The sequence below is a fragment of the Rhinolophus hipposideros genome (assembly GCF_964194185.1).
Source record: "Rhinolophus hipposideros genome assembly, chromosome: 3".
Taxonomy (NCBI): Eukaryota; Metazoa; Chordata; class Mammalia; order Chiroptera; family Rhinolophidae; genus Rhinolophus; species Rhinolophus hipposideros.
The window spans coordinates 46033973-46061240 of NC_138049.1; the positions used below are offsets into that span (position 1 = coordinate 46033973).

At 36.9% G+C, this 27268-nt stretch overlaps 2 protein-coding genes across 9 annotated transcripts in view; one reads left to right on the forward strand and one right to left on the reverse strand.

Moving 5' to 3' along the window:
- Positions 1 to 24915, reverse strand: part of CDC40 (cell division cycle 40) — a 43583-nt gene extending 18668 nt beyond the window's left edge. The window contains exons 1-6 of the mRNA XM_081041025.1: positions 24453 to 24915; positions 16070 to 16156; positions 9429 to 9558; positions 3655 to 3738; positions 2328 to 2467; positions 1133 to 1229 (exon numbers count right to left, since the gene is read on the reverse strand). Of these exons, the coding sequence (XP_080897151.1) occupies positions 1133 to 1229; positions 2328 to 2467; positions 3655 to 3738; positions 9429 to 9558; positions 16070 to 16156; positions 24453 to 24641 (727 nt within the window). The 5' untranslated portion in view covers positions 24642 to 24915. The remainder of the gene's footprint in view (positions 1 to 1132; positions 1230 to 2327; positions 2468 to 3654; positions 3739 to 9428; positions 9559 to 16069; positions 16157 to 24452) is intronic.
- Positions 24916 to 25104: 189 nt separating this feature from the next.
- Positions 25105 to 27268, forward strand: part of WASF1 (WASP family member 1) — a 47083-nt gene continuing 44919 nt past the window's right edge. For 3 of the 8 annotated variants that reach the window (XM_081038466.1, XM_081038470.1, XM_081038473.1), the window contains exon 1: positions 25420 to 25658. The gene's annotated coding sequence lies outside the window, so the exon portion shown is untranslated. The other 5 variants (XM_081038468.1, XM_081038471.1, XM_081038472.1 and 2 more) reach the window with 5 other exon arrangements.

A 27268-nucleotide genomic window follows, 5' to 3' on the forward strand; every position in this document is an offset into this window, starting at 1 on the left:
TGTTTACAATCAGAGGCAGTGTTTTTGAATTCCTAAATACCCGAGAATATTAGACCTCTGGATAAGATCTATATTTCTTTTACCCAGTTACAGATTTTACTGATTATAATACTTTACTGTAGTATAATTACAGTGAGGGAAAAAAAAGAAATACTTGGGCCTTGTAAGTCACAGGTAAAGAATCAGAAGCAAAACAGGGTAAAAAGGAAATTAAAACAAAACAAAAAATATTAGCTATTCTTTTTCCCCGCTTTCCTCTTTTATGCCCTTGTGGGTTCCTTTTCCATTCTCCTTCCTACTGATTTTACAATCAAGTCACTTGTGGGAACTAAATGACATAGTGCAAATAAAGCATTTAGTAGTATGCCTGGCACAGAGTACTAAATAAATGTTGGCTGTTTATTGTTATTATGGCTGCAAACACCACAGTACTAAATGGACTCCTTGGAGATAGAATTGGAACTTGAGGAACCAAGAAGAGCTTTATCAAAGCTAAATATTTGATATGTGATATAACATTAGAATAATCAATACTATCAGAACCGAATTATTCTTTATAGTTTCAGATAATCACTACATAATTTCCTAAACATAACTAATTATTAATGAACCACATATATTCTAGAATATTTATAATTTATTTTGGTATACATGCATTTCCTTCCACAAATCAAAATAAACATGAGTCTTAATGTCCAATTTATTCACATGGAAAACAAAGTTTATTCTTTTAAAGTATAATCTAGTAACTGTAAGGAAAACTGGAGAATATTTGATTTGGGTTAAAAAAAAAAAGGTTAAAATGACTTGGGTAGTATTGACACACCAAAAAGGGTCAACTCTGTCTTAGGAAATAGCATGTCGAACATTCAGATTTCTTTATCATTTTTAAAATTTCATCAACACCAAAAAAGTTATCTGTGGTTATTATTAATCATGCTATTTTTCTCCTTTATTAGAACATAGAAGAGTTTGTTGTAATTTCTTAGAGATGCAAATTGTCCAATATGATTCTTAATATAATTAATCATAGCAGCTGATTAATAAGGGCAATCGATATTGTATGAACAGAGAACAGAGTAAATATCTTTAAGTTTATCATAAAAATGAAGAATCATAAAAAATATATTACCATGTAAGATTGTCTTTTCCTCCCCAGGTTTCTCTTCTTCCTGTTTGCCTTTCTTCTGCCTCTTTGCTGTGATTTCATCTAATTCTTTTTGTTCCTCCTAAGGAAAGTAAGGTGTGAACTTTAAAATGCATGCTCTAGAACCCCATCATGGCCAAGTTGGTTATAAACACTTTATAAATGAGGTCCACTTTTTGGTGAAACAATAGCTTCAAGTACGCCTCCCAGGATAACGTTCTCAATGCTTCAACAGATTACAAAATAATAATAAACACATAATGGGTACTAGTTAATACTTTTAAAGTCCTTTTATACAAAACCCATCTTCTGAAACATCAAGAAATATATTTAACATATTATGCTAATTACACAAGTGTAAAGACAAAGCAATTAGAAAATCTAGTACCAGAAAGAAACTGAGTTTCAGTACACAATGTTGTTCTTCAGTAAATAGCTTTTACACAGTCATAAGGATATAAGCAATGACAATAGATTTGTGAACAATTTTTATAGGAGGAACAGTGGAAGGGAGCTGGGATAGTAGCAAATCTTTGTAATAATGAATACGTCAACAGATGATGTCTAAAATAAATAAATAGCAGCATATATATTATTGAGAGATACGGATGTAAGACACAGCAGAATTTCAGCTTCATGAGGATGGAATTCTCTCGATCTGGTCCATCACTGTATCCCGAAGATCTGGAACAGTGACTGGCTCACGAAACAGTAGGATTAGGAGGTGGGGAGGATCAGGGTAGGGGTCTATAGTCTTACTTTATAAACGTCATAGTGTAATTTAAAAAAAAAACACCACAATATAGATATATTACTTTAAAATTTTTAAATAAATAAATAAATAAACAAATAAAACCTATATCATTTCTACAATCATAGTAAGGCTGATTCTTTAGTTACTATCTGAACACCTGATATCGGAAGACCATGGCAGCCTTTTATGAAAAATTGTTCAATATTGAACTGTGATGAGAAAGTATGGAAGAAAATAAATCAGAAATAAATATAAGTAAAAATATTCCAAAGGAAAACAAAGAAACTGTTTTCTCAATTAATCAAGGCAGAGAAATTTTGATGAGTCATTTGGTTCTCTAAGGAAATCTAAAGTTTATTAATACAGCTATCCTTCATAAAGATATAGCATACATCTGAACTGAGAATGAAAGACATCAAAGCTTACTTCTGAAGGTTTGGCCACATCTTTTTCATCCACATATTTTGCCCAAGGTCCCAAGAAACCATCAATATTAGATGCATCATTTTCTTTGAACTTTTTCCTCTTTTCTATTTTCTTTTGACCAGTTTCAAACACAGTTAAACCTACATTAAAAAAAGAAAGACATCACAGACACGGATCTTTATCTAATGAAATAGCAGCATATATATAATTTTACTTTATATGGTTGAAATAGGTGATTGCTCATGTGACTAAAGATTTACTTAAAAATACAAAATAAAATCTGTATGACTATGCCAGATACAACTCACGTTATACAAAAAGGGATTCAACCTTCTAGACAAAGAAGTTTTTCACCACTATTATATTTTGCAAATTTTAATACACGTAAAGAAAAGACCCAACAGGCCAATGAGCTTTGTGACAAGTTAGCATTTAGATATGATACTTTGCCTAATAATAATAAACACAAAATGAGTATGAACACAAACATGTATTTTGAAACACATATTCAAAAACTCAGCCTTCCAAGCAAACCTTGAAAGACAATCTCCACAGACATGCACAATGAAATTTTTCTGCTGTTAAAATGTAGCTTTACATGATATAAGAACATTTGTGACAACATGGATGGATCTTGAGAGTATAATTCTAAGAGAAATAAGTCAGACAGAAAAAGCAGAGAACCCTATGATTTCACTGATATGTGGTATATAAACCAAAAACAACAAAAGAACAAGACAAACAAATGAGAAACAAAAACTCATAGACACAGACAATAGTTTAGTGGTTACCAGAGGGTAAGGGGGGTGGGAGGTAGGAGCTGAGGGTAAGGGGGATCAAATATATGGTGATGGAAGGAGAACTGACTCTGGGTGGTGAACACACAATGGGATTATAGATGATGTAATACAGAATTGTACACCTGAAATCTATGTAATTTCACTAACAATTGTCACCCCAAAAAATTAAAAAAAAAATGTAGCTTTACATTTGTGTTGAGAAATAAATTGCTAAAAATAGCTACACATTAATAATTTATTGAATGATTTCTACAGGGTTGGCACTGTGCCAAATACTTGTAACAACTCCCCCAAATAAGTATAACTATCTTCCCTACGAGGTTGTACACCTAATAAGTGGCAAAAGCAAGCTGTGAAACTAATAGTTCTAAACTATATTGTTCTAAACTGTATCATTATTGGGAGCATTTGAGATCTTGCTTCCTGGCATGTTGTCAGTTTGGGCTCAACTAAACTTTTATAAAAACAAATAAAGTCACTTTTCAAGATAGTAATTATAAGTATATATGTCATTTCAAATAAATTACCTTGATTTTTTTCAGCTTCTTCTACAGAACCTATATACTTAGTAGCCATTTGATGAGTATCTAATGAAGGGTCCAATGCATAACCTGAAAGGAAAGAAGTACAAATTACTGACTCCATTTTTTTCCATTTACAATTCATTTTAATTCTATACATACTCCTTTCATCCCCAGGTGTTGAAAATAGTCTCTAACTTAGGACCAATCCCTTCTTTCCTGAGCTATGTTTCTCTTTAGAACAATTAACCCAAATCTCAGGCACCGTGAATGACTTAGCAGAATAAGAAGTATGCTAATGACTTCAGCATACTGACATTATAGTACTTAAATGCCTCTCTGGCCAAGCTATCACATGGCTGTGTTAAATTTTGTAAGAGCTTAAAAATATACATATGCCATACATTCAGAAGTTTAGAAACTCTTTTTCTTTTCAGTGACAAATAATACAAATTACATAAACTACTACCGTGTTTCCCTAGCTGGACCATCAGCTCTAATGAGTCTTTTGGAGCAAAAATTAATATAAGACCTGATCTTATTTTAGTATATCTATAATATAAAACCGGGTCTTATATTAATTTTTGCTCCAAAAGACTCATTAGAGCTGATGGTCCAGCTAGGTCTTATTTTCGGGGAAACACGGTAATTAATAAAAAAAGGTAAGAAGAATCACATAAAATCTAGCAGTTATTTTGAAAATCCCATTCCCAGTAAAGACAGTCTGCCCTTCCAGTTTTGAAATAATATATTTCTGCTTTATAAATCATTATTTATATTGCCATGGTAATAGAGCTAAGTTGGGATATCTACTAGCATATAAATATACTCCTTCAACTAGCGTATGTAGTTACATATAAATGTGGTCTCCAGTGGTCTATGGAAACTTAAGGAAAGTCTGTATTAAATCAGTTTTTTCCCAAGTGGAGGTGCTAATGTGATAAATGTTTGGGAAAATCAGTTTGAATAATAATCTAGCGTATTCACAAAAAGAACTGGATCGTTAATCAGTGTATGGCCTACAACTGACGTGAACAATTATGGAATACATTAAAGTACGTGCCTGTTTTCTGTTTTAAGGACACATCTTAGTGGATGCTGTTAACATTTTAATTTTCCAGCTAAAGATTAAAAGGAACTTCTTTGGGGAAACAGAAAACAGTTTGTCATCAAACATAATTGTGAAACAAGTTAAGGATGTAAGTGCCCATGATATGCTTAGAACTAACAACCTGGTTACTAGCTCATTTGCATATAGTGTTTTCAATATTTAAAACATGTTCTTAGCCAGAGAAGAGAGCCTGACAGCAGAAAAGCATCTTTGGAATAGAATCTCTGAAATCATAGGTTCAAACCCCATGAGTTATTTTATCTTTCATCTCTTTGATGTACAGAACAGTGTTCTATAAATGATATTTTAAAAAAATGAGACTATATAAGGCTCATATAAAATTAGGACAACATACCATAAGTTAAAAATCCCCATCTCAACCATAACATATCTAGAATATAATTCTATCTTGAAGGAGATTTATGTCTATATAAACGGCATTACATTACATGTTTGGAGGGATGGAGTAGGAAGCAGAGAGGGAAGGAAGGGTGATCCCTGGCCCTTCCTGTTAACTGTATAAGCACCAATCCCCAAACTCTTCTGGCCATAGTCTTCTTTCTGAGGAGAGGAACTTTTTCTCATTTTCTTTTCCACATCCTCTGTGGTAAAATCTTTACTGGTACTATCACCATTACCACCACTGCCTCCCACCCCAGGTAATTAGGGCATAATATTATTTCCTTTTATGAATAAAAGAAGTTAAAATATTTGGCTCTACGTCTTACTAGAAGTCCGCCAGTGACAGAAAAAGATATGATTCTAACATTACAGAACTTCAGTCCAATCCGTTTTCTACTATCCTAAGTCTCAAATAAATGAATATATCTGTATTTTAGTTCTGAAACATTCTCATTCATCTTTCTGAAGCTTATTTTCCACTTTATCTTTTTAATGGAGTTAATGTCTACTTCCTTCATTTGTAGTCTCATTTGAAATGGCTATCAATTTTATTTTTTTCTCCTTAAGATTATTAATACTAATATCCAAATAGGTGAATCAGAAGAGATTATAAACAATTTGCAAAAGAATGGTCACAAATACAGGCATACCTTGAAGACAGTATGGGTTTGGTTCCGGACCACCGAAATAAAATGAGTTGTAATCTTTTTGCTGATGGAGGGTCTTGCCTTTAATTTGTAAAAAATGCAACATTTATGAAGCGCAATAAAGTGAAGCGCAATAAATGAGGTATGCCTTTATATTGGTTGAAAAACCTTCAACCTCACTAGTAATCCAAAAGAATCAATTTTAAACAAAGATAAATAATATTTTGTTTATGAAATAAAGGAAAAAACAATCATGGGTCTTGGGTAAGGAGAAATAAGCCTTTCATACATAGTGGTGGCAGTAGAAGTTGGGAGAATTCTTTTGGAAAGTAATTTCACAACACATAACTACAGATTTTAAAACTTTTATATTCTTAGACCTACTTCTGAGAATTCATCTTAAGAAAATAATGAAAAGCACTCAAAGTTTTATGTACAGATATTCAGCATATTAAAAAAAGCATTTTACTGCAGTTTAATACATACATCATCACATTTTTAACAGTGAAAACTGGAACCAACTTGAAATCTAAATGATACAAGGAATTTTTACATAAATTATGATACCTTCAGAGTACTAAAATCATTTAAAAAGGTTAATAAAGAGTTTCTAATATTCTAGTTTCTAATATTCTAATATAGTTACTAGGAATAACTTCTAATATAGTTACTAGGAATAACTTCTAATATTCTAGTTTCTAATATTCTAATATAGTTACTAGGAACTATAGTGAAACTAAAGGTATTTACTTTAAATTCTATTCCATAGACTGGTATAGAGAAAATTCTGGGTGAAAGGAGAACAAAGAGAGGAAATCTCATTGAGAAACCCCAAGTAAGACCAGCAAGGGAGCAAGCAGACCAGGAATCTAAGAGGAAAAGGGAGGAAAACAGTACAAAAGGATTCACACAAACCACTGAAAGACTAAGAAGTCAAGAGAAATACCATAAATGGGAGCTAACAGCAAAACTGTATAAGTAAAGTGGGACAATAAAACAAATGACACTGAGACCATCTTAACCAATAAGGAGTCTACAGGTGGGTTCCGTGATACACTAAATGTAGTATACAACAGAAACTTCCAGAAATAATATACTTTGATTAAAACATTGCTACAACTATTTAAAAATGGGGAGGGGGAGGAAAGTAGGATTAATGTTTGTTCGATATCCCAGCAGAGTTATAGTGATAAACATGAGACTTAGGTAAACTGAATTCATGTGCCATCTCCTTTATGTCTGTCTCATAGATAATACTAGTGTAAAACTGAAGGTTTGTTCCCCGGTACTTTGCAAATGAGGGAAGGTAACACAGAGTTCTCATAGCCTGACATTCCATGTACCTGAGTGAGAGAAAACTCTTTCTCATCTGAATGGAATCACTTTCTGAAGTTAGACAAGAACTTTCTGTGAGAAAATGATAAAACTTTTAAATTAACAAGCTATACTTGCTTAATACTTGGGGGTGAAAAAAAAGAGAGACTGCTAAACCTGAAGTTGATTAACTAGTTTATTAATTTAAGTTCAAACAAATTGCTCTCAGTTCTAAGAATATTATAAGGGAGACAGACCATAATTTTCTTAGTTTTGCAACTGGCCACTCCCTCTATTCCAGGTTGCCTAATATAGTATAGCCTGACACTCATTTTTTTGTCTTTAATTCACGAAATACTTTCAACCTGTGTTCTAACCCACCCCCTCCTAATGGGAGAGGCAAAAAACACAAGTTATTAAAAAAGCAAAAAAAGTCCCTTTCTGAACCCAGGTCTAAAGCCAACTGAATAATTTTAAATGCTTATTCTTCTCTGTAGGATAATTTAAGAAGGAAAGTAGGTATCGGAGATTTAAGCTATCTAAATTATTGCTTAAGGCCCTTCTAAAGTCTAAGAAAACACACAAAGTCTTTAAATCTGTTTTATTACAAGCTAAAATATAATAAATTCATGATGCAATAAAGTTGACTGATTTTTATGTGCTCCATATATATTTACATGGGATCCCTTATACAAGTAATGGGTACAATGCACTTATAACCATTTTATTTCAGTGAAATCTTTTAGGTGATTATAGAGGTGTAGTCTTAGTTGTGACGTTTGGCACACAATTATAACCTTGCAAAGGTGAAATAATGATCTAATAAATGACAATCGTTTTATAGTTAGTATCTAAGAATATAATGTGATAAATAATTAAACCTCTAAAGTAATTTACAGTGAGTCCATTTGCATTGCTCACTAAACATTACAAAAGTAGCCTTCCAACATTAGAATAATAATATAAATTATGATACAATCAATGGATATTACATAGCTTTCAAAACTGTTAAGCTTTGAGATCATACTGAAAAATGCTTATGATAAAATATTGAATAAAAAAGTGAGATGCAAAAATTTCAATTTAGAAAGATTAAACTCTGTAATACAAACATGAATAGGAAAGAAGACTTGGAGGGATAAAGACCACAATGCTGAGAGTAGACATTTTAGTTTAGTGGGATTGTAAGTAAACTTTTTCTTCTCTTTCCCAAATGTTTAAAATTTGTTTATATTACTTTTTAATGAAAATAACTGTTACTAAAAAGCATCAGTGAAAACATAATGTTGTGTCTTAACTTTTTTTGGTCCTACCTTACAATAATGGAAGTTAATGGTAAAAAGGACAGAAAAATTTGTTTAGAACTTTAAAAAAATTCTACCATAAGAAATAAAAGGAGGTATTAGAATTTAACTGCAAAAAAAATTTAAAAAGAGACAATATTGCTGATGTCTAAAATGATTATTAAATCTATTGTAAAAAGAATTCAGTTTTCTTTTTCAATTATTCTTTTGGGAAAGAAACATTAACACAAGTGATTAATTCATAAAGAAGATGACTACTACCACAGGCATTAAAAACATTCTCATTTACTTTATTCATCTACCCCTACCAAAAAAACTCTTTAAAGCAGATGATCAGTGTGTCTGTCAACCTATAGATACAGATTATAGGAAAAGAAAGGAAAGGCACTACCAAACATGGACAAATCTGATAAAAGTGACAGGGACCTATGATCTGTGGAACTCTCAACAAGGGCATGATAAAGACCATTTTCTTTTAGAGAGGATTCCCAGCCTTGCATATACATTTTCTTATGTCCTCCCACTGATAGGACGTAATTATTTTACATAATAAATTTGTGGCCATTCTATTTCCTGATGCCCTTCGGTGATTAATAGAATACTTTTCAGTGGTACGATCTAAGAAACAGAGTAAGGTCAACAAGTGTTTACGATAAAAAAAAAAATGCAACCTCTTAATCTATCCTGTTATTTACTAACTTCAGTGGCAATCTACGTATAATGGATGTTTAGTAATAACTGTTCATTATCAAGTACAACAGAGGTTTTTAAGACCACAGAATATTTTTAGTACTCAGAAATCATAGCCGATTTAGAATGACAGCTAAAAATTATTTACCTTCCCATTTATATATTTATAGATGTGTATAAGAAGACACACTACCCTTTTTCAAAACATCCAGATTAATAAATTTAAAAAGTTAGAAGAAACAATAGGTTATCTCACATATACACCACTTCTAACAAAGCCAAACCTGAAACTGTTAAGTCTAATCAACTTACCATATGTGGCAAAAGTTCTTCTTTGCTGTTCAAACATAAAATCATTGATATGAGCTGGTTCAGCATATCCAGAAAGCATATTTCTAGGGGCAGCCATTTGCTGTGTCCTAAAGGGATTTTCTGGTCCAAACTGCAGTGTTATAAGAAAAAAAAAGAGAGGAAGAAAAAAAAAGAAAGGAAAACTTAAAATTCTGAGTGTGTAAGGCTAAAATTACTAGAATAATATACAACATACAATATATTTTCAACTCTAAATCATCAGGCTCTATTAACCTATTTGGGAACACATTTCACTTAGTTCGGTACAATTGGATGATGGCTGATTAGGACTGCTTGTCAGCCCCTAGGACAAAAGGAGGGGGATGTATAATAGCTCACCCAAGTCTACAGGTGGTTATTTAAATTTAAGTTAATCTAAATATTCAGTTCTTCAGTCACATTAAGCACATTTCAAGAGCTCAATAGCCACCTATAGTTATTGGCTACTATACTGCCATCGTGGGAGGAAGCTCTACTTGACAGTGTTGCTCTAGATAATTGAGACTTACTATAGTTTGGTCTAAACAATGATTTGGGGAATTTTGGGTGACTTATATTGATGATGGTACCATGATGTAATTAAAAAATACATATTTTTCCTCTACTTGATTATGAGTTCTTCAAAGGTGGAGACTTAGAATCCTCAATACTTACATAGTACCTGGCATATAGAAAGCAGTATTGAAGCAAAGATTAATCAGAATCCTATTGGGGGCAAAAGATAGTAAAATAGACTATAAAAGTAAAGTGCTTGAAAAAGTCCGTAGGAAAAGACATTATAAATGTAAATAAAATTTCTCCACTCTGAAATGTCACACTGTAAGTCTTACACAAAATAGCACCATTATTATCTATTGTTTACTATGCTTTGAGCTTCTAGAAGGGCTTTCCAAATGTTATTTTATTTGTACAAAAATCCTGGAGAGTTAGAGGTGTATATTTTCTTTCATGTGTTAGAAATGAAGAAAAAAAGCCGAAGATGAGGTATTTTACCTGCCTTAGAGTCAATAGTTTTATTAACTGGTAGAATCAAAGGCTAGAATAAGTCCTAATCTAGTATTCTATTATATAATATTCCTTAAACATACAATCATAGACTCTAACTTTTAAAAAAATTGGGTAAAAAAGCACCTAGAATATATTATGTCAAGTGCTATTAACTTAATGCTATTATTAAAAGTATTGGGAAAATCCAACTCCTTTCTTTTTTGTTTTAAAATAAAAAATAAAATGAACTTCTCACTTTGAAAATAGTGGAATTAGACCGAATATTTTTATTTGAACTCCGGAAGGTCTGCTGTCATGATGAAACATTTTGACATTAGAGCATCTTAGGTCACTACCATTATAAACCACCTTTTCTATGATAAGTTTCCAGAGCCTAAATATAAATTATTGATCTTCTCTTAACCAGAATGCTGCCATCTCTAAATACCTACATTATATTATGCACTAAAATCTGAATTTAAATTATGTTAGATTTGCCTTAAAGTTTTTTCTGCTTTAGAAGAAAATAAATCACAAAATTTTTTTTTTTTTTGAGAGCTTCCATTTCTATATTTTAAATGATTCAATCTTAAAAACTCTGATTTATATATAAGGCTTTTATTACTATTTATTCTAAATCATAATAAAGGATAGTACAAGACTTTGCAGCCCATATTAGTTCTTCCTTTGCTGATGGGTGGAAACAAAGGGGAAAAATATCTAGTTTGCTGAATGCTGGAAGTTACAGTTAACTTCATTCAGTCATCAAATTTATTACAAAACAAGAAACATCTATAAAATTAAAGATAATAAAATGATGTAAAAGTTTCCTAGATGGTCTGCCTGCTATAGTCAGCTACCATCTGCAAAGCAGCATGTGATTATTTCTGGGGAGAAAAAAAAATCCGAAATTATAAAAATCCCCATTGTTCTCATCGTTACTCCTGTCATATCTAATAAATCACCAATTGTGCTTTTAATTTTCAATTTAAAAAAGGAAAACACAATCTCTATAGTCTCGTCTTACTAAGATTTTACAAAAAGAGAACAATTCTCCAATAGGCCACACATATCAAACTGGCTCCATCTTTTAAAGAAAAATTCTCAATGTTAAAGAACTTTGATTTCTGTATAAATACAGATCCATATATTACAGTTAAGTATATGTCACATGTGTTGCTATTCCTAACTCAGTCTAAAAATTTAAATATGCTTATGTTGTATAGATATTTAAGCTGAGACAACAGAAAAAATCTTCTAATGACATAGGAAGCTGCCTGGGGGAGGATCCAGCTGTATGTCTGGCTCACCTAACGGCCGGCTTACTGGCAGTTATCGAAGCTGACCTTAAAGACATTATGAAATGTCAACAGACAAAGGCAGAGAAGGTGATTCAGTAGGACTCAGCTCTTCCCAATTGCCCAAAAAATGTCTCCAAGATGTTTCTGGTCTCTGTGACTATGCACCTCTTTTAATTCTGGGTTAACCATTAAAAACAAAACAAAGCATATAAAAAACACACAAAACTAATTTCTAAATACTCTTTTCAACTTCTGGTAGTTAAGTAAGTTCAAGTATAAATTTGTACTCAAATGATTAAAAAAATACATATTCAAGTTAATTAGGTATGAGTATTTAACAGTTTTTAACTAAGACAATATTAAAGTACAATTACAATTGTAATCTTTCATATAAAAATATACACATTTAAGTATTAATTCAAATCACTACACCCAGAAGAATACATGATTTTCCTGGGAGAGGTATCTTTAAATCTTTCACTTGAGTGAAGTAAAGATTTTATTAGAGTTGGGAGAAAAGTATTTTTAATTTGTGAAGGCACTGGTTGATAAATCTAAGAGATCAGCATATTATGAGGCAGTGATTCTCTAAATTCTTCAGTAGATACAATATTTGAGGATCAATGTCTTAGTATATCATAGCATTACAGGAATTAAGAAAATTTATACTAGTGAAAACAGATGAGTATATGAAATCATAATCGTTAAGTTCTACAGAAAAATAAAACCCAAGTTAATTGAACTAATAATCACACTTAAGATTGTTGTTAAGTTTTTCATTAATTTTTATTGCAGTCAGCAATGTTTAAAATATTCATAAACAAATTTTAAGGTGAGAAGAGTCTGTTGATAAACTGTTTTCTACAAATTTAGAAAAGATCACCACAATGCAATTTTAACTGGTGGAATACCTCCAGTATTCCTTGTAAGACATAAGCACAATTTAAATATTATTAGTATAAGAATATTTTACTAGGGCTGGTTCTATAAGCTTGCGCCTTAGCTCCCTCATCTATAAAATAAAAGAGCTGAGCAATATGATTTTTAAAGTTCATTCTAACGTTTACAGGCGCCCACACAGCCAAATTTTTAACAGTAACTGTCATTTTTTCCCTATTAACTTTTACATTTTTTCTGTTCCTAAAAGTACTATTATTTTAAGTCTGAAAATCTCCCTGAAGCTTATGGGTTTAATATGAGTCTAGAGAAGCTAATGAATACGCTTTTCTCTAAGTAGATAAAAAAACGATTGAGTGAAACGAAGAAAATGATTAGACTAAAACAATGGCTACTGTCTTCAAGTTCTATCTATAAATTTGAGAAAGCTTATCTAGATAACTAGGTAGATCCTTTAGGAAAAGTCCATGTAAGGGAGAAGCAGTATTTTTTAAAATAAAATACCCAATTCAGTTAATTTACTGACCTAGCAGAGTCAAAGGCATAGGGTATACACTGCAAACCCCACTATGGCCTTCAAACTGGTCTTCCAGTTATACAGCAATTGGTAAGTGATCAGGACTCAAATCCGCAAATCTGTGTATGTCACTTGCTGGTTGTATAATCTGAGACTTGGTTTCCTTGCTATAAAACAGGGATATGCTTCATTGGGTGGTAGTGAAGACTAAAGGAGGTAAGTTATATAAATATATAAATCCCTCAGCATGGTACCTGGCATAAAGTAATAAATGGTAGTTTTATCTCATTAGTTTCTATCCCTGTTCTTTTCCATCATGCAAACCCTTACCAAATGAACCCTTCCACAAGTTCAGCTTTAATTATGCCACTTCATTAAAAAATCTTAGAAATCTATTTATCATCTATTAAATCAAGATAAACTCTTCTTCACCTTGGCCCCCCTGAGAGCGCTGTGCAGTATTATATGAACTATCATTCTAGTCTTATGTCCCTGTTCTCCCCTACGGATAACGATTAAAACACTCCTGTTCTTTAGATCTTTAACGATTTGGCTCATGCGGTTCTCTTCTGCCTGGAATCTTTCCTCATAAAAAGCTTTCCTAGCCATCAATGCCAATAATAGTAATATAAATAACTATTTATTAAATGCTTACTCTGTGCCAGTTTCCTAAGCATATCATACATTATCTCATTTATCCATATAACTCAGTAAAGTAGAAATTAACATCATTTTACCTGGGAGAAAATTAAGATAATCCAAAATCACACAAGACGTAAAAAGAGGTCTCTTTAATTCCAAATCTCAGGTTCTTAACCTGGATTGTATTGCTTACTTTAAATACCGTTTCTTTCATGGAACTTTTTCTAATCTTTACAATCAGATACAATCTCTCCTTAAATCTGAATAGTACTTTAGAAGCACTATTGGAAATAGTCTGCTTTCTTTTTAAAAAATACACTTAGCATATCATCTCTGATAAACACTAGCTTCAGGAGTGGGGTTATGGGAAGTTGAATTTCATCTAGCAAAGTTCCTCATAACACCTTTCCAGATTTTGCCCAGTTATACAGACCCTAGTCATAAAATTCAAAGTTAACAATCTATTATGTCACAGACAATTCATTTGGCAACCAGGAAAAATTGTAATTTTTCACTTTTCAGTCTCATCATTCTTTTCTTAAAATTGTTGATGAGCATTGAGGTGTTTCTAACACATACTAATATGTATATTTAATGTGAAGCTTCCTAACATGAGAAAAAAGCCTAGAATTTTAAAGGATTGATAATCCCACAAAGAGAACAGGCCTACTGCCTTGCCATATCACCACAAAAAAATCTTGACCTTTTAAATTTTCTTGAATTTTTAAATTTTTCTTGAATTTTCAAAAATTTTCTAAAAATTTTTGAATTTTAAAATTTTCTTTGAATTTTAAATTTTCTTGAATTTTCTTTAAATTTTCTTGAATTTTGAATCACATAACAGTATTATTAGTTACACATAGGACCTAAAAATTTAAGAAAAACAAGCTTTATAGATAATACATACACTGACATAGGAATGTTATGCACCACATTACTTCCAAATCTTCTCATTTTCTGAATTCAGTGGCCCTGCTTCATTGAAGTACTTTTCATTTAAAAAACTCATAAAGCATATATGTAATACGTAACGTCTCTTCAATGTGCTGGCTAAAATGGTGCCAAAGCATACAGGGCTGCCTGTAGTTCAACAGAATAGAAGGGTTTATGAAATAATGGAATAAAATGTAAAATGTACCACATTTCGGAGCATAAGAATAAGATTTTTGCTTACACGTAGAGAATGGCTAGGGCACTGTCTAAATACTAGCACTGACATCGTTGGCTGTGCTACACATTTCAATTGCCACATTTTAAGTGACTACAGAAATCTAAGCAGGCAAATTATGTGAAACAGCTTTATGACTCTGCTTTATCAAAAAAAAAACCCAAAACACAAAAAACAAGACAAAACCCAATGACTATACACTAAGAAATAAAAAAGATTAAAAAGTACCTCTTTCTCCACCAAGATGCAATGAGATTTGGTTCCTCACCTCCATCTTTAAAGAGCTTCTTAAAGATCCAGCTACTAAAGGCCTATTTTTGTTTTATAGTTGACCATTTTCTGACGTCTCTATTTTATCAATCAAGCATTCTTTTCGCTTTTTAAAGGCAAAATATCTAGAAATTTAATCTTTTCTAAAAATGTTCCTAAATGGACAATTTTCACTGTTAACGTGTTGTTTTTTTTCCCATTACTCACCTTCTTTAATGCTTTCATCACCATTTATCATTACCATCATGTGGAAAGAAGAATCCATCAGATGTCTTACTCAGAGCAGGCAGTAAACACTGTGACTACTTCCCAGCAGTGACTCTGTCAGTCTGGCACCTCTTTTTAGTGTTTAGCACAGCAGCATTTGTAGCTAGATGTTTTGTAATATACTGTGCATTGATGATGTTAACACACCAAATTCTTTTTCCCTTATGGTTAATTTGTAATACTCTCATCAATACTGAGAGGAAGATGTTACCTAAGTTCACAACTCAGAATCAGATATTTTGAGATTTCTGTTTTCAAAAGACATAGTTCCGTGCTATCAGGTTAAGTTGTATGTTGGTAGATAAAAATCAGTGGATTTTTAAAAGTATTCGCACAAAAGCATACACACTATTTAAACCTTTGGAGAATAGAAGGACATGGTTTCTTTTTCTTTCTAAATTGAGATACAGTTGATACATAATAGGATATATTTTCTAAAAGTTTAAATAGTATACTTCCGTGAGAAAACTGAACACTTCACCGTTTACCTCCCTATGTGTAATTTAAAGACTTGAGCAAAAGGTAGCATCTTAAATATAGTATGTTTTCTCACCTCAGGAGCAAACATTGTTTCATAGGTAGGATTATACTGAACCTCTTTGACAGCAGGGTCAAGGTGAACGCCAGTCTCCAAATCTTCCTAAAAGAAAACCAAATGAACATTACACATCTGACAAGTAACTGTTTTATTTTAAAATTACATTAAGGTCACACTAGCCATGTTAACACCAATTTTATGGTTATTACGTTAGTGCCATAATTAATAATTCTAATAATCAAAGACTAAGAAAAGTAATGTATATAGACAGAGAGATCAGAATGCATAATAATTTTTTCCTTTCAAAATACTGACTGTATCCCACCTGAACAAATTTAAAATTTCTAAATAAGTTAATATTACTCAAAGGCTTAAGAGAGTCCAGCTCCTCTTTTTTTTTTTTAACTCAAAAGACCTAATCTGGTTCCAAATTCAGGAGAAGCACGCTTTCTTTCTTCAGCAAACCTTATTAGATGTGTTCGCCACGACACTGCTTAGGGACTGCAGAGGAAAAGGAAGTGGCAGGGCCCCGTCTTCTACAGCCTCGCTCCACACAGGAGCCAGTGTGACTCTTAAAATATTCATCAGATTGTGTGACTCCTTTGCTCTACACCTTCCTGTAGCTTCTCCACTCAGCGTAAAGGCCTAACAAAGGCTCACAAGACTCATTACCAGTTCTAAGAAAGGATGGTGTTCCCTAGGGCATTTTTTGTCTTCCTGTACAAAACATGTTTTCATACAGGTTTAATTTCCATATTTAACATGTTATAAATATCTTCAATTCAATGAAGGCATTCAAGTTATAGTTTGAAATTTATAAGGAAGTTACACATGATCTCTGAATTATGTTTCAGTAAAACTGGAATCAGAGAATCGCTGTTATAAAATGAGGTATTTGAATCTAACTGCTTGAGAATTTACCCTCCATGATCCCCGCACCCCCGCTTCTGTCCTCATGGAGCCCTGTGTCTGTGCTCACTTCACTCCAGCCTCACTGGCTCATTGCAATTTACCAAAGGATATTCCTGCCTCGGGACTCACTGTTCCCTCTTCTTGGAACGTTCTTTTCCTGAATAGCCACAGAATTGTTCTTCTTTCAGGTCTCTGCTCATTTTTCCAGCTCTCTCCTTACCTTCCTTTAATTACCTCCATTATACAAGTATTTATCATCATCTGACATACCTATTTATTGTCTACCTCCCTCCACTAAAATATAAGCTACACAAGTTGGATTTTGTATGCACAAAGGTGTCCTCAATTGCTAGAACTATCCCTATCATATCACCATCTTTATTCTGTTGGCCTCTTGTTGATGGTAGGATACATCTGTCAACACAATGCAAAGTATTATTGCAGATTTTGCAAAGCAGGTGGGATATCATGATGTTGAAGAAACAATGCCACTGACGAATGATCTGGTAGAGTTAGACCAGCTAATGACCCAAGATTAGAAAACTGACAAGAAAAATAATACGAGGCACACAGTTATTGTTCCAAAATTTTACGTCTTTTAAAACACCCTTTACAAAGCAGGAAACTTCTCTATTTCTCAAAGATAAGAGTTCTTCAGGTATGACTCCCTTAAACTTCCTTCCTAACTAGTTTCAAAATTGTCCGTATCTTTACCTTATCTCATCATGACTTCTATTTCCACCCCAAATTTTTATCTGCAGCCTTGACCATGCTCCAGGCCTCTGGATCCCTACATCTAACTGCCCACTGAATTTTATTAATGGATGTTCCACCGTGTGACTCTTTGCTGTGTCCATAGAAGGCATCATTCTCCACGACTCCAAGACTTCACTCACTAACAAATCAGGCACCGAGTCTTACTGATTCTACCTCTGAACTAGGTTTTCCAGCGACTCCACTCCCGCCCTCCCTTCTCTCCATCCGGGTCCCCTCTCTCCTAGTTCAGGGTGTCGTCATATCCTGCCAGTTCTTCGTTATAATACCTTCTTATCTGGTTTACTATATCTCCACTTTTGCCATATTAGACTAATAGCTGATTTTTAAAACTATCAAGCACTTTCATGCCTTCTGTGCTGCTGGCAATGTTACTATCTTTGTTCCTTATGCATTTCCCTTTATTATCTGATAATATGTCATCTTCTTACTTCCCCTGATACCTTTCCCCCTCCTGGCTCAGGCAAACTGTTTTTTTATCCCTAGACCTCAGAAATGTTTTACATAACTCCTTACAGCACTGGGGATATTATATTATTTGTTGCACATGACCTTTACTTACATTTTATATCTTCACTGCCTAGCAGAATGCAGGGCACTCAGCACATGTTCAACAAACATTTGTTAAATTAAATTGCAGAAAAATCAAATCCATAGAGAAATTAAATAGAATGCAGGCTGACCAAAATCACTGAATTTGGTGATTATGTCACAAAAAAACCTTTGCCAGAACTCATTTTGGTTGTGAGGTGGAGTATGGGAAACCAGTTGCAAGGGACAGAGGTATAACTAAGAATTTAGGAAAACAAGACAGTAATAATTTTTACTCTTTCAAGATATTTGGTGATAAAGAAGAGAAGAAGAGATGTCGTGCCAGACTGAAGGATTTTCATGGTGAAATTAAGTTTGTTTTTTCCCCCTTCCGTAAGAAAAGACGAGGTCCAAGATTTAGCCAATCATCATAGGCTAAAGGAAAGGACCTAGTAGGGAGAAACACGTGAAAAGGACGGCATAATCAAAGTTAAGGTTATCCTGGAAGAGAGGGGCGGGGAGAACCCTGGACACAGTTGGAAGATGAGCCTTTGAAAAGAGAAAGAGCTCTTCTCTGAGATGAAATAAAGATGACAAAGACAAGACCAGGTGATGGGCGACAGACCTGTGGGAGATGTTGGGATCACACTTATAACTGATCGTTTTCTTTTCTTGGTGTAGTTAGGGGCACAGTCGTCTTCACAAAGCAAGTGTGGTAACTACAGATTCATTTGTTCGGTCAATAAATACTGATTGTGTGCCTACTATGTGCCAGGCACTGGTTCTAGGCCTACAGACATAGACAAAGATCCCTGCCCTTGTGGAGCTTATATTCTAGCAGGGGAGACAGACAATAACTAATATAACAAACAAGTGAATTATACAGTTTGCTAGAAGAGGGCAAGTACTATCAAAAAAACGTCCTTAACAGCATTAGTGCCGGGACCAGGGTAAACATGTTATGTCATATAATCCTTACGATACTTCAGTGAGGTATTAGCAAGATTAAGTCACTTACCCAAAGTACTAATAGAATAAATGAGAAGGGAAAGAATTTAAAGTAACCACAATGAACTATGTTACAGAAACCCAATTAACAACAAACAAGAAAACAGCTGCCAGAGTATCAGTCAGGGTTCTTAGTTGCAAGCAACTGAACCCCTCATGGGCTGATTAAACAGTATCCAATCCTTCTGAGTTTCTCCTACCATTGCCAAGAAGAGTGGCGGTCAGCTTAGGGAGATAGGCAGAAATAAAGGGTGAGTACCCAGATGGAATCACAACTCGAAATCAATCGTATCACAGAACAGTGCAGTGAGGACAACCGTTCACCATTCCTGAAAACCACTGCTGAACTGCTATGGCTGCTGCCACTGGACGCTGCCGTTGAAACGACCAGCATTAGAAACTAGATAATGTTGGCCGCCACTGCCACTTAAAAATATTTCCTTGCTTCTTTGTGGATTAGCTTTAGATTAGAATTTAGGTGGCTGCATTTGTCTGGATGAGCCCAAACGATAGTCCTACGCCTGATCTGAAGGGAGCTAGGGGAATGAGAATCTGGGTTTTCAGCTTCTGAAGTCAGGGAGGGATGTTCTTGACATTAAGACTCGTAAGAAAGAGGGTTCAAACACTGGGCCACCTAAAAGATGACACATAGATATTACCCTAGTATGCATACTAGAATCTTCATTGATCAGAGATAGTATCTTGCCTAGGGCTCAGTAACAAAACCTAGTACTATAAAGTTAAAAGGTTACATACAAATTGCTTAAACTGCATAAAACTAAATTAAATGCTTTATCTCTTAATAGTCAACTCCTAGTGATAAACTGCTTAAAATACCAAGAGGCTTAGACACATTCATATCCCCCAATGGATTTTACAGAACACAGTTGCTAGAACCACTTTATAACATGGTTTACCAGATCTTTCCAATAAGGGTATTCTAAATTTGAATTGTTTTGAACAGAGTTTTGAACCATGAGATACCAAGTTTTAAATTACTCTTTATATAAGCAACAGTGGCAACCAATAAAAAAAATAACTAGGTCCCAGTCTCTGGCTACTGCTAACATACCAGAACCAGTTGAACAACCCTCCAGAAAATAAAGGGTTATTAATTTTACATTTAATTAGAAAAACTTGGACAACACCACAATCTTGTTTTAGTACCCACAAGGAGTTCAATAACAATTAGGCACGCAATTGAAATTACCGCAAAATTACAAAGTTTTAATTACCCATATAATTTAAAGTGCAGTAAGTGAAGGGCAGGCACCATATGGGTCAAGTAAGTTTTAAAAGTTTATCTTCTGTTGATTCAAAGAAATTTGAGAACAAAACTAAAGATTTACTTTCTAGTCCTTTTCACATTTCTTACTGTTGTACAAATAAATAAACAGATGTGGATGCACCTTATAAACAATAAAGCAGAACACAAATATTAATCATTATTATAAACCAGTTATCAATTTATGGTACATTTTAAAGGGTTGTGGAAGGAAGGAAGGAAAGAAGGAAAGAAGAAAGGAAGGGAGGGACAGAGGAGGGAAAGAGGATGGAGGTAAGCAGGGAGAAAAAAGATGTGGCAGACTATATGTGGCCAGCACAGCTTAAAATATTTACTATCTGGTCTGTACCGAAGTTTGCCTATCCCTACACTAGTATATGGTCAGTTAAAAAAAAAAATGTTTCATTAGTGCTTGAAAAAAATGTTATGCGTTGAGCATTATGTTTTTTATACCCTTTAGTTTGCTAATTTTGTTGTTTAGATTTTCTGTGTCATTATTGGTATGTTTTGCTTTTTTAAAAATCAATTATTGAGAGAGAGACATTAAAATCTCCCACTGTGATTGTAGATTTGTCAACTTCTTGTAGTTCTATCAATTTTTGCTTAAATATTTTGAACTTACATTAGGTTCATACGAATTTAAAATTGCTATATACCTCTTTGTGAATTGAACCTTGTATTTGAGGAAATGACTAAAAACATTGCACGAGTTGCCAAAATTCTTGCTATTAGTCACAATACAATTAGTCAAACACAGATGAATGTATTTGCATGCTTCACACATCTCTCTTGGTCATTTTTCTATCATTACATTTACTATGTGTAAGTTTTTTGTTTGTTTTTTTTTTCTGCATATAAGGAGGAATTGATTCACAAACTAGCAATGATCAATGTCCCTTACTCTATTATCATAGAGCCTAGATCACTGAGAGGGTCTAGCCCCAGCTCCGCTTCCAACGGACCTCTGGGACCTAATGCAACCTCTCCTGGATTTTCTTGAAGTGATTGAACTAAGTGAGTTCTAGAGACGTCCCCCTCACCCCTACCCAATCAATATACATCAATTCTCAGTGTACATGCTTTTCTTAAGATCATCTTTTTTACCTACTTTCACTCATTTTCTCACTAAATATATTTCTCTTAATCTTCTGTAATAGGCACTGGAGACATGAAAGAGAGCAGAAGCAACAACCTCTGGTTCCCAGGGCCTCACAACAGTCCAGGGAAAAGAAAAAGGTTAACAAATTACAGCAATGTGGTAAGTGCTATAATTGAGGTATGAAAAGGTGCTAAGGTAGACAGAGGAGGAAATGTGCATGAGACTGAAGAACAGCAGAGTTTGGTTGGGGAGGCGGAGAAGGCACGAAGCAAGCGATTTCCAGGCAGAGAGACAAGTTTGGGCAAAATCTTAAGAAAGAAGAAAATAAGGCTTTTCAGCCTTTGCAGAGATTTTAGCGTGGGAGAACGGCAGGCATCATATGTTACACAAGGAACTGAGATATTACCCAAAAGGCAACATGGTGTCTTTGGGCAAGGAAGTGATATGATAACATTGGATTTTAGAAAGATCACTCTGAGTGCACTGTGAAGGAAAGAATGGGCTGTGGAACTGGGAGACAAGAGCAGGTAGAAAGACTAGTTAGAAGGTTATCATCATTGTCCCGAAGAGAAATGATAAGAATCTGAACTATAAGGTGACAGCAGAAGAGCAAAGAGATTTGATTAACATCATGGCACCACAATGGGCAGGACCCACTACCCAAAAGCAGTGGTGTTGAGAGAAAGTAAAGTCAAGAATGACTCCTGGGAGAAGTAAGGAAGATATGAAGCCTGTGTCAGTGAAAATGAAGAGGAAGGAACTGATTTGAGAGAAATGAATGAAGCGGAAATGTTAGAACCAGCTGAATGACTAGCTTCAGGGGCTGGGGAAGAAGGAAGAGAAAAGGAAGACCCCTCTATTCTTGACTTAGACTAATGGATGGGATCATTAATCAAAATGGGAAAAACAGGTGAAGTACATTTTGAGAGAAAGAAAATACATTAATTTTTCAGCACATTGAACTGGAGGTGCCTGAGAGCCATTCGGAGAGAGAAGTTCAATCGTTGTGGAGCTAGCAAGGAGTTTACAATTCGAAATAATGACAGATACTTTACATGCTTTATGACATCTTATGACTCCAAGAGTTTTCCCAAGAAAACTAGGTTGCTTTGGGTTACGGAAAACATGTAGTGAAGCGGGAAAGCTCCAAAAAGCTGAGCTGTGAAAGGAATGAAGACTCCGGAGGGTGCTGAAGGGGTTTAAGTTCGGGGAGTTTGTTTTCTTATAAAGATAGGAGGATTCTAAGCATCCTTACCAGCTGTCCATTAGTAAAAACGTGAAATTTACAAGTAGCTCATTAAACAGGGGTAAAAGACTTAAGTGGTTAACACTAGACTTGGGAACATCTTAAATACACAGGAATTTTTGCACACTGCCTCCACTCCCTACATCGTGAGCTTCTGATCACCCCCATTAGGTTCTACGGGGCTTATCCTATTAGTTGGTGGGTGCTCTCCTTAGGCTCCAGACACTAATCTTTCCTCAGTTCTGCAAACACAGGACACTCTGCTATCTGAAGGCCCGCTGTCTCCTTTGTCTGGAAACTCATGCCTTCGCTTGCGCATGGCTGGCTTCTCGTTTTTCAAAGCTGCTTTTTCCGAGAGGACTTCCCTGACCACCTTATCCAAGTCATACTCCTACCTGATTCTCTATCACAGTACTCTATTTGTTTCCTTCACAGGACTCAATCCAATTTGTAACCACTTTATTTGCTCACATTTCACTGGCTGCCTCTTCCACTAGAATGTATGTATCACGACGGCAAAGATGTCTGGCTTGTTGGTTTCTATGTCTTCAGACCTTAGAACAGTTCCTGGTAAATAACGTGTTCAAAGAAACATCTGTTAAATGAACTATATAACCCAATTTCTCCCTCTATCACCGTTCTCAGTTGAGATCATGCACGCAGCACACTGGTTCTTAAATCCAAAGCCTTTTGTCACTGTGGGCGTACCAGGGGTGCCAAAAAAATGTACACAAGTGGACACTTTGGTCCACGTTGCTCAAGCGGTACCTAGTTAGTAATCAGAAGCGTCTGGATGGTGATGGTCACCACGTTGAGCGCCTGTTGTAATTGCAAAAGTCAAACGTGACTTGTATTCATCTTTTGTTATTGGTATGTATTATTACAGTTTTAATAGTTTTTTTTTCCTTTCTTAAAATGTGTATACGTTTTTTTAGTACCCTTGGTACATAATCAAAAGACCTAACATGTATTGCCCTTGTAGTAGATACCAGGCTCTATGCTATCAGCTTTATTTGCATTTCACTTCATTTGCACAATAATCCTCTTATATAGATAGGTGCTTTTAAAAAAAATCTCCATTGCACAGGTGAGGAAACAGAGGAGGTTGTATAACTTGGCCAAGTTCGCATCAGTGGTGGAGCTGGGATCAAAATCGAGTCCTGACTTCAGAAACAAAACAAAGCCCGGCCACTACTCATTTCCAGTGAGGGCGCATACTCTAGTTTGGGGCATCCTGAGTTGGCTTTTCTTCTGTTGTGAGAGCACACACACTCCATCCAGGCCGCATCCTAATCCCCACATTCAAATCTCACTCCCTATTCCCACTTGGTTTCTGATGGCGGGAGCGGGGAGCAGTGCAGGGCTGCCCTGAACTTCCAGCGCCCGGCTTCTCCCAAGGAAGATGCATGTGGGAAGAAGACATCCAAGAGTTAGTGCCTTCTCTCTCAGCACTGAGGAAGAGGTAACCCGGGGCCGAGAAGCGACCGTCAGATTTTGGAGCAGAAGCCAATTCCCGAACCGCATCAGAGGCAAGAGCGCTTACCTTAACTGCCACCTCCGGAGCCGCGTCCACCGCCACTGCTAGAGACGGTTTGGCGGAAGGCGATTTAGTCAAGTGCATGAGGGAGTCGGCCGCTGGCAGCGGACACCGTCCGCTCTCACTGTCCGAGTCCGATTCGGACCCTGAACCCGAACCATAGGAAGCAGCCAGAGCCGCAATCGCAGCCGACATGACGGCAACAGAACTTCGGCGGAGACCAGGCCCCGGCGGAAGAAGAAGCGGCTCCCAGGTCCTGACAGATTGCCATGACACACATTATTTCCTTCCTTTGCTACGATCATTTATGACATTTTAAATAAATTAATGATATTATAATAAGTACAACATATAACTGAGAATTTGGAAACATTTCTCTAAGGACATAGGGAGAATTATAATAGTTTATAACTTTCAGGACCTTCTGACTAAATTAAAGACTACGAGTTCCTATGTACCTTGCGGCCTCGAGGTCCTACACTCCCCGCGAGGAGCGCGACGGGAAGTGGGAGAGGCACAATGGGAAATGTAGTTTGGAGCGAGGGGGCGGGGCGGGGCGGGCAGGCATCTCTTTGACCCCGCCCCTGAATTGATGGTTCATTCAATTGGCTACCATCTTCCCTCATTCCCTGGCTTAGCACAGTTCTCGCTGTCCCCCTCCCCCAAACTGAGGATTGGGCCATACCATAAAAACCTCAGGAAAGGGGGGGAAGATTGATATTCATGCCCTCTGATGAGTAAGTGGGCGGAGGCTGAGTTTTCCACCACCGCGGAACCTGGGCACTGGGGGCTGAAGAGGAAAGCGAGAGTCTTAAGTGGGAAGACCCTGACTGGGCGGCGGGGGGGGGTTATAGCTCCTGGTGGGAAGGATGGGAGGTTAGCTGGCGAGCCTAGCGGTCCCCCCTGCTTCAGGCGCGCGTCCCCGCGCCCAGTTGTGGAGAGGAGCGCGCGGGGAGGGGGCGGGTGGGGGGCGGCGGCGGCGGCTCGCGGTGTTGTTCGCTCGCGCGTCGAGCACACTGTGGGTCCGGCGACCGGCGGGCGCCGCAGGCGGCGTGCCCCGTGGCCCCATCCCTCGGCCACCGCTCGGAGCGGGTCCCACCCGGGCGCGTACTCTCTTGGAGGCTCTAGGTGGAGTCCGGGAGCTGAGGGGGACCGGCGGCTGCCGCCGAAGCATGAAAAGGGCGTAAGGCAAGAGCCCCCCAAGGTTTCACGGTGAGCGCGAGTCTCTCGGGGGTTGTGTTCTGGGGGGAGAGGGTGCGGGGGAGGAACTCTTTCTCACCGGCCAGAGCGGAGAGCGGTGGTGTGGTGCTCCAGCCCCGCAAAGGTTACGGCGATGGGCGCGCCTCCCCCGCGATGGCGCCCACCCCCATTCGCGGGGTCCAGGGCTCCCGCCGCCCACCCGCCTGCCGGGCTGCGGGCCGAGGGCGACGGCGGCCGCGGGCGCTCAGGGTCTGGATGGCGGGGGCCGCCTGAGGCCGCGCTGGGTGGGGAGCCCGCGGGGCTCACCTGAGCTGCCCCCGCCCGAGCGCCCGGCCCGGCGCCGTGGTGCAGCCCCGTGGCCCCTCGCTCTCGGGGAGGCTGCCGCGCGGGCCGGCGGAGCGGCCCCTTCTCGCGCTGCGTGCCCGGCTCGGTGGAGCAGGCTCGTGCGTTTGCGTGTTTGCGCCGCGCTGCTGGGTCTGCACGCATCACGGTAAAGCGAGTGCGGGGAAGCCTTTCTTCGCCTGAAGAGGAAGCGAAGCGGGCGGTCGCCTCTGATGCCTGGTAATGGGGAGGGGGGGCTCGGACAGAGTTAGGGAGCCGCCGCCTGGGCTCCCGTGTGGTCGGACTCGCCCGTGGTGCCACCCAGATAATTATTGAGCTGTGCGGCATCCTCCGCACCTTGCGCCGTTTCTGTTCCCCGGGCTCCCGCGTGCCCCCTAGCTTCGGCCCTCGGACGCCTTCGCCTGCGCTGGCGGGGGAGGCACGGGAGGGGGGAGGAAAAGGAAGCCCCCCGGGCCTGAACGGTCACAGCCGGCTCGGTAGCCGGTGAATTAATCCCCAGCTAGACTCGGTCTCGTGCTGTCCTTCTCTGTCTCAGGCGTGTCTCCGATTATGTTCTAAGTGTGTTTTCTTTGGTGTGGGATTCACGTATGAGCTTAGGTCTCAGGTCTGTCCAGTCATTTACGTAATTCATTGATCGGTTAGTCAACCCGTCTAAGGTTCTTAAACGTAATTTGTATGGTAGGTAACGTTGCTTTTTCTAACGTTGATAGCACTGTGTCATAATTACGAATGCAGTCTCAGGCTTTGAACTCTCAGGAACCGGTTTTCTCGTGCTCTAAGTTTGTGAGGAAAAGTGTTTTCATTTATGTCGACTATTTGAGTAAAGTACAGGATATAAAATGTTTCAAGTTTTGCATAGGAAAAGTTTCGTGTTTATTTTCAGTAACAATACGTGATGGCTCATCATAGCCTTCAGTTGAATGAAAGGAAGCATTTAATATTTAAGATGGGGTTTGACGACCATAATGTGCATTCCGTAATTTATCTAAATTTTATTTTTTATTCAGTTCTTTTCTTTGCAATATCATGTATTTAATTATTTGTTGCATTTATCATAGCATATATCATTTTCCTAACTTCTGTCTACAGGATGGGTATTTTTGCATGATCCACCTGAAAGATGAAATATTTTTTGAAAATGGAAGAAACAGACTGTTGGTTACTTGCTCTTATGTTAAAAACTTTACATCTCATTATTTTAAAATAAATGATTCACTACCAAATATAAGCGTTTTCTTTTTGTTTTTGTAATTCTCCCTTTCCAGCTCTTCTTGCTTAAG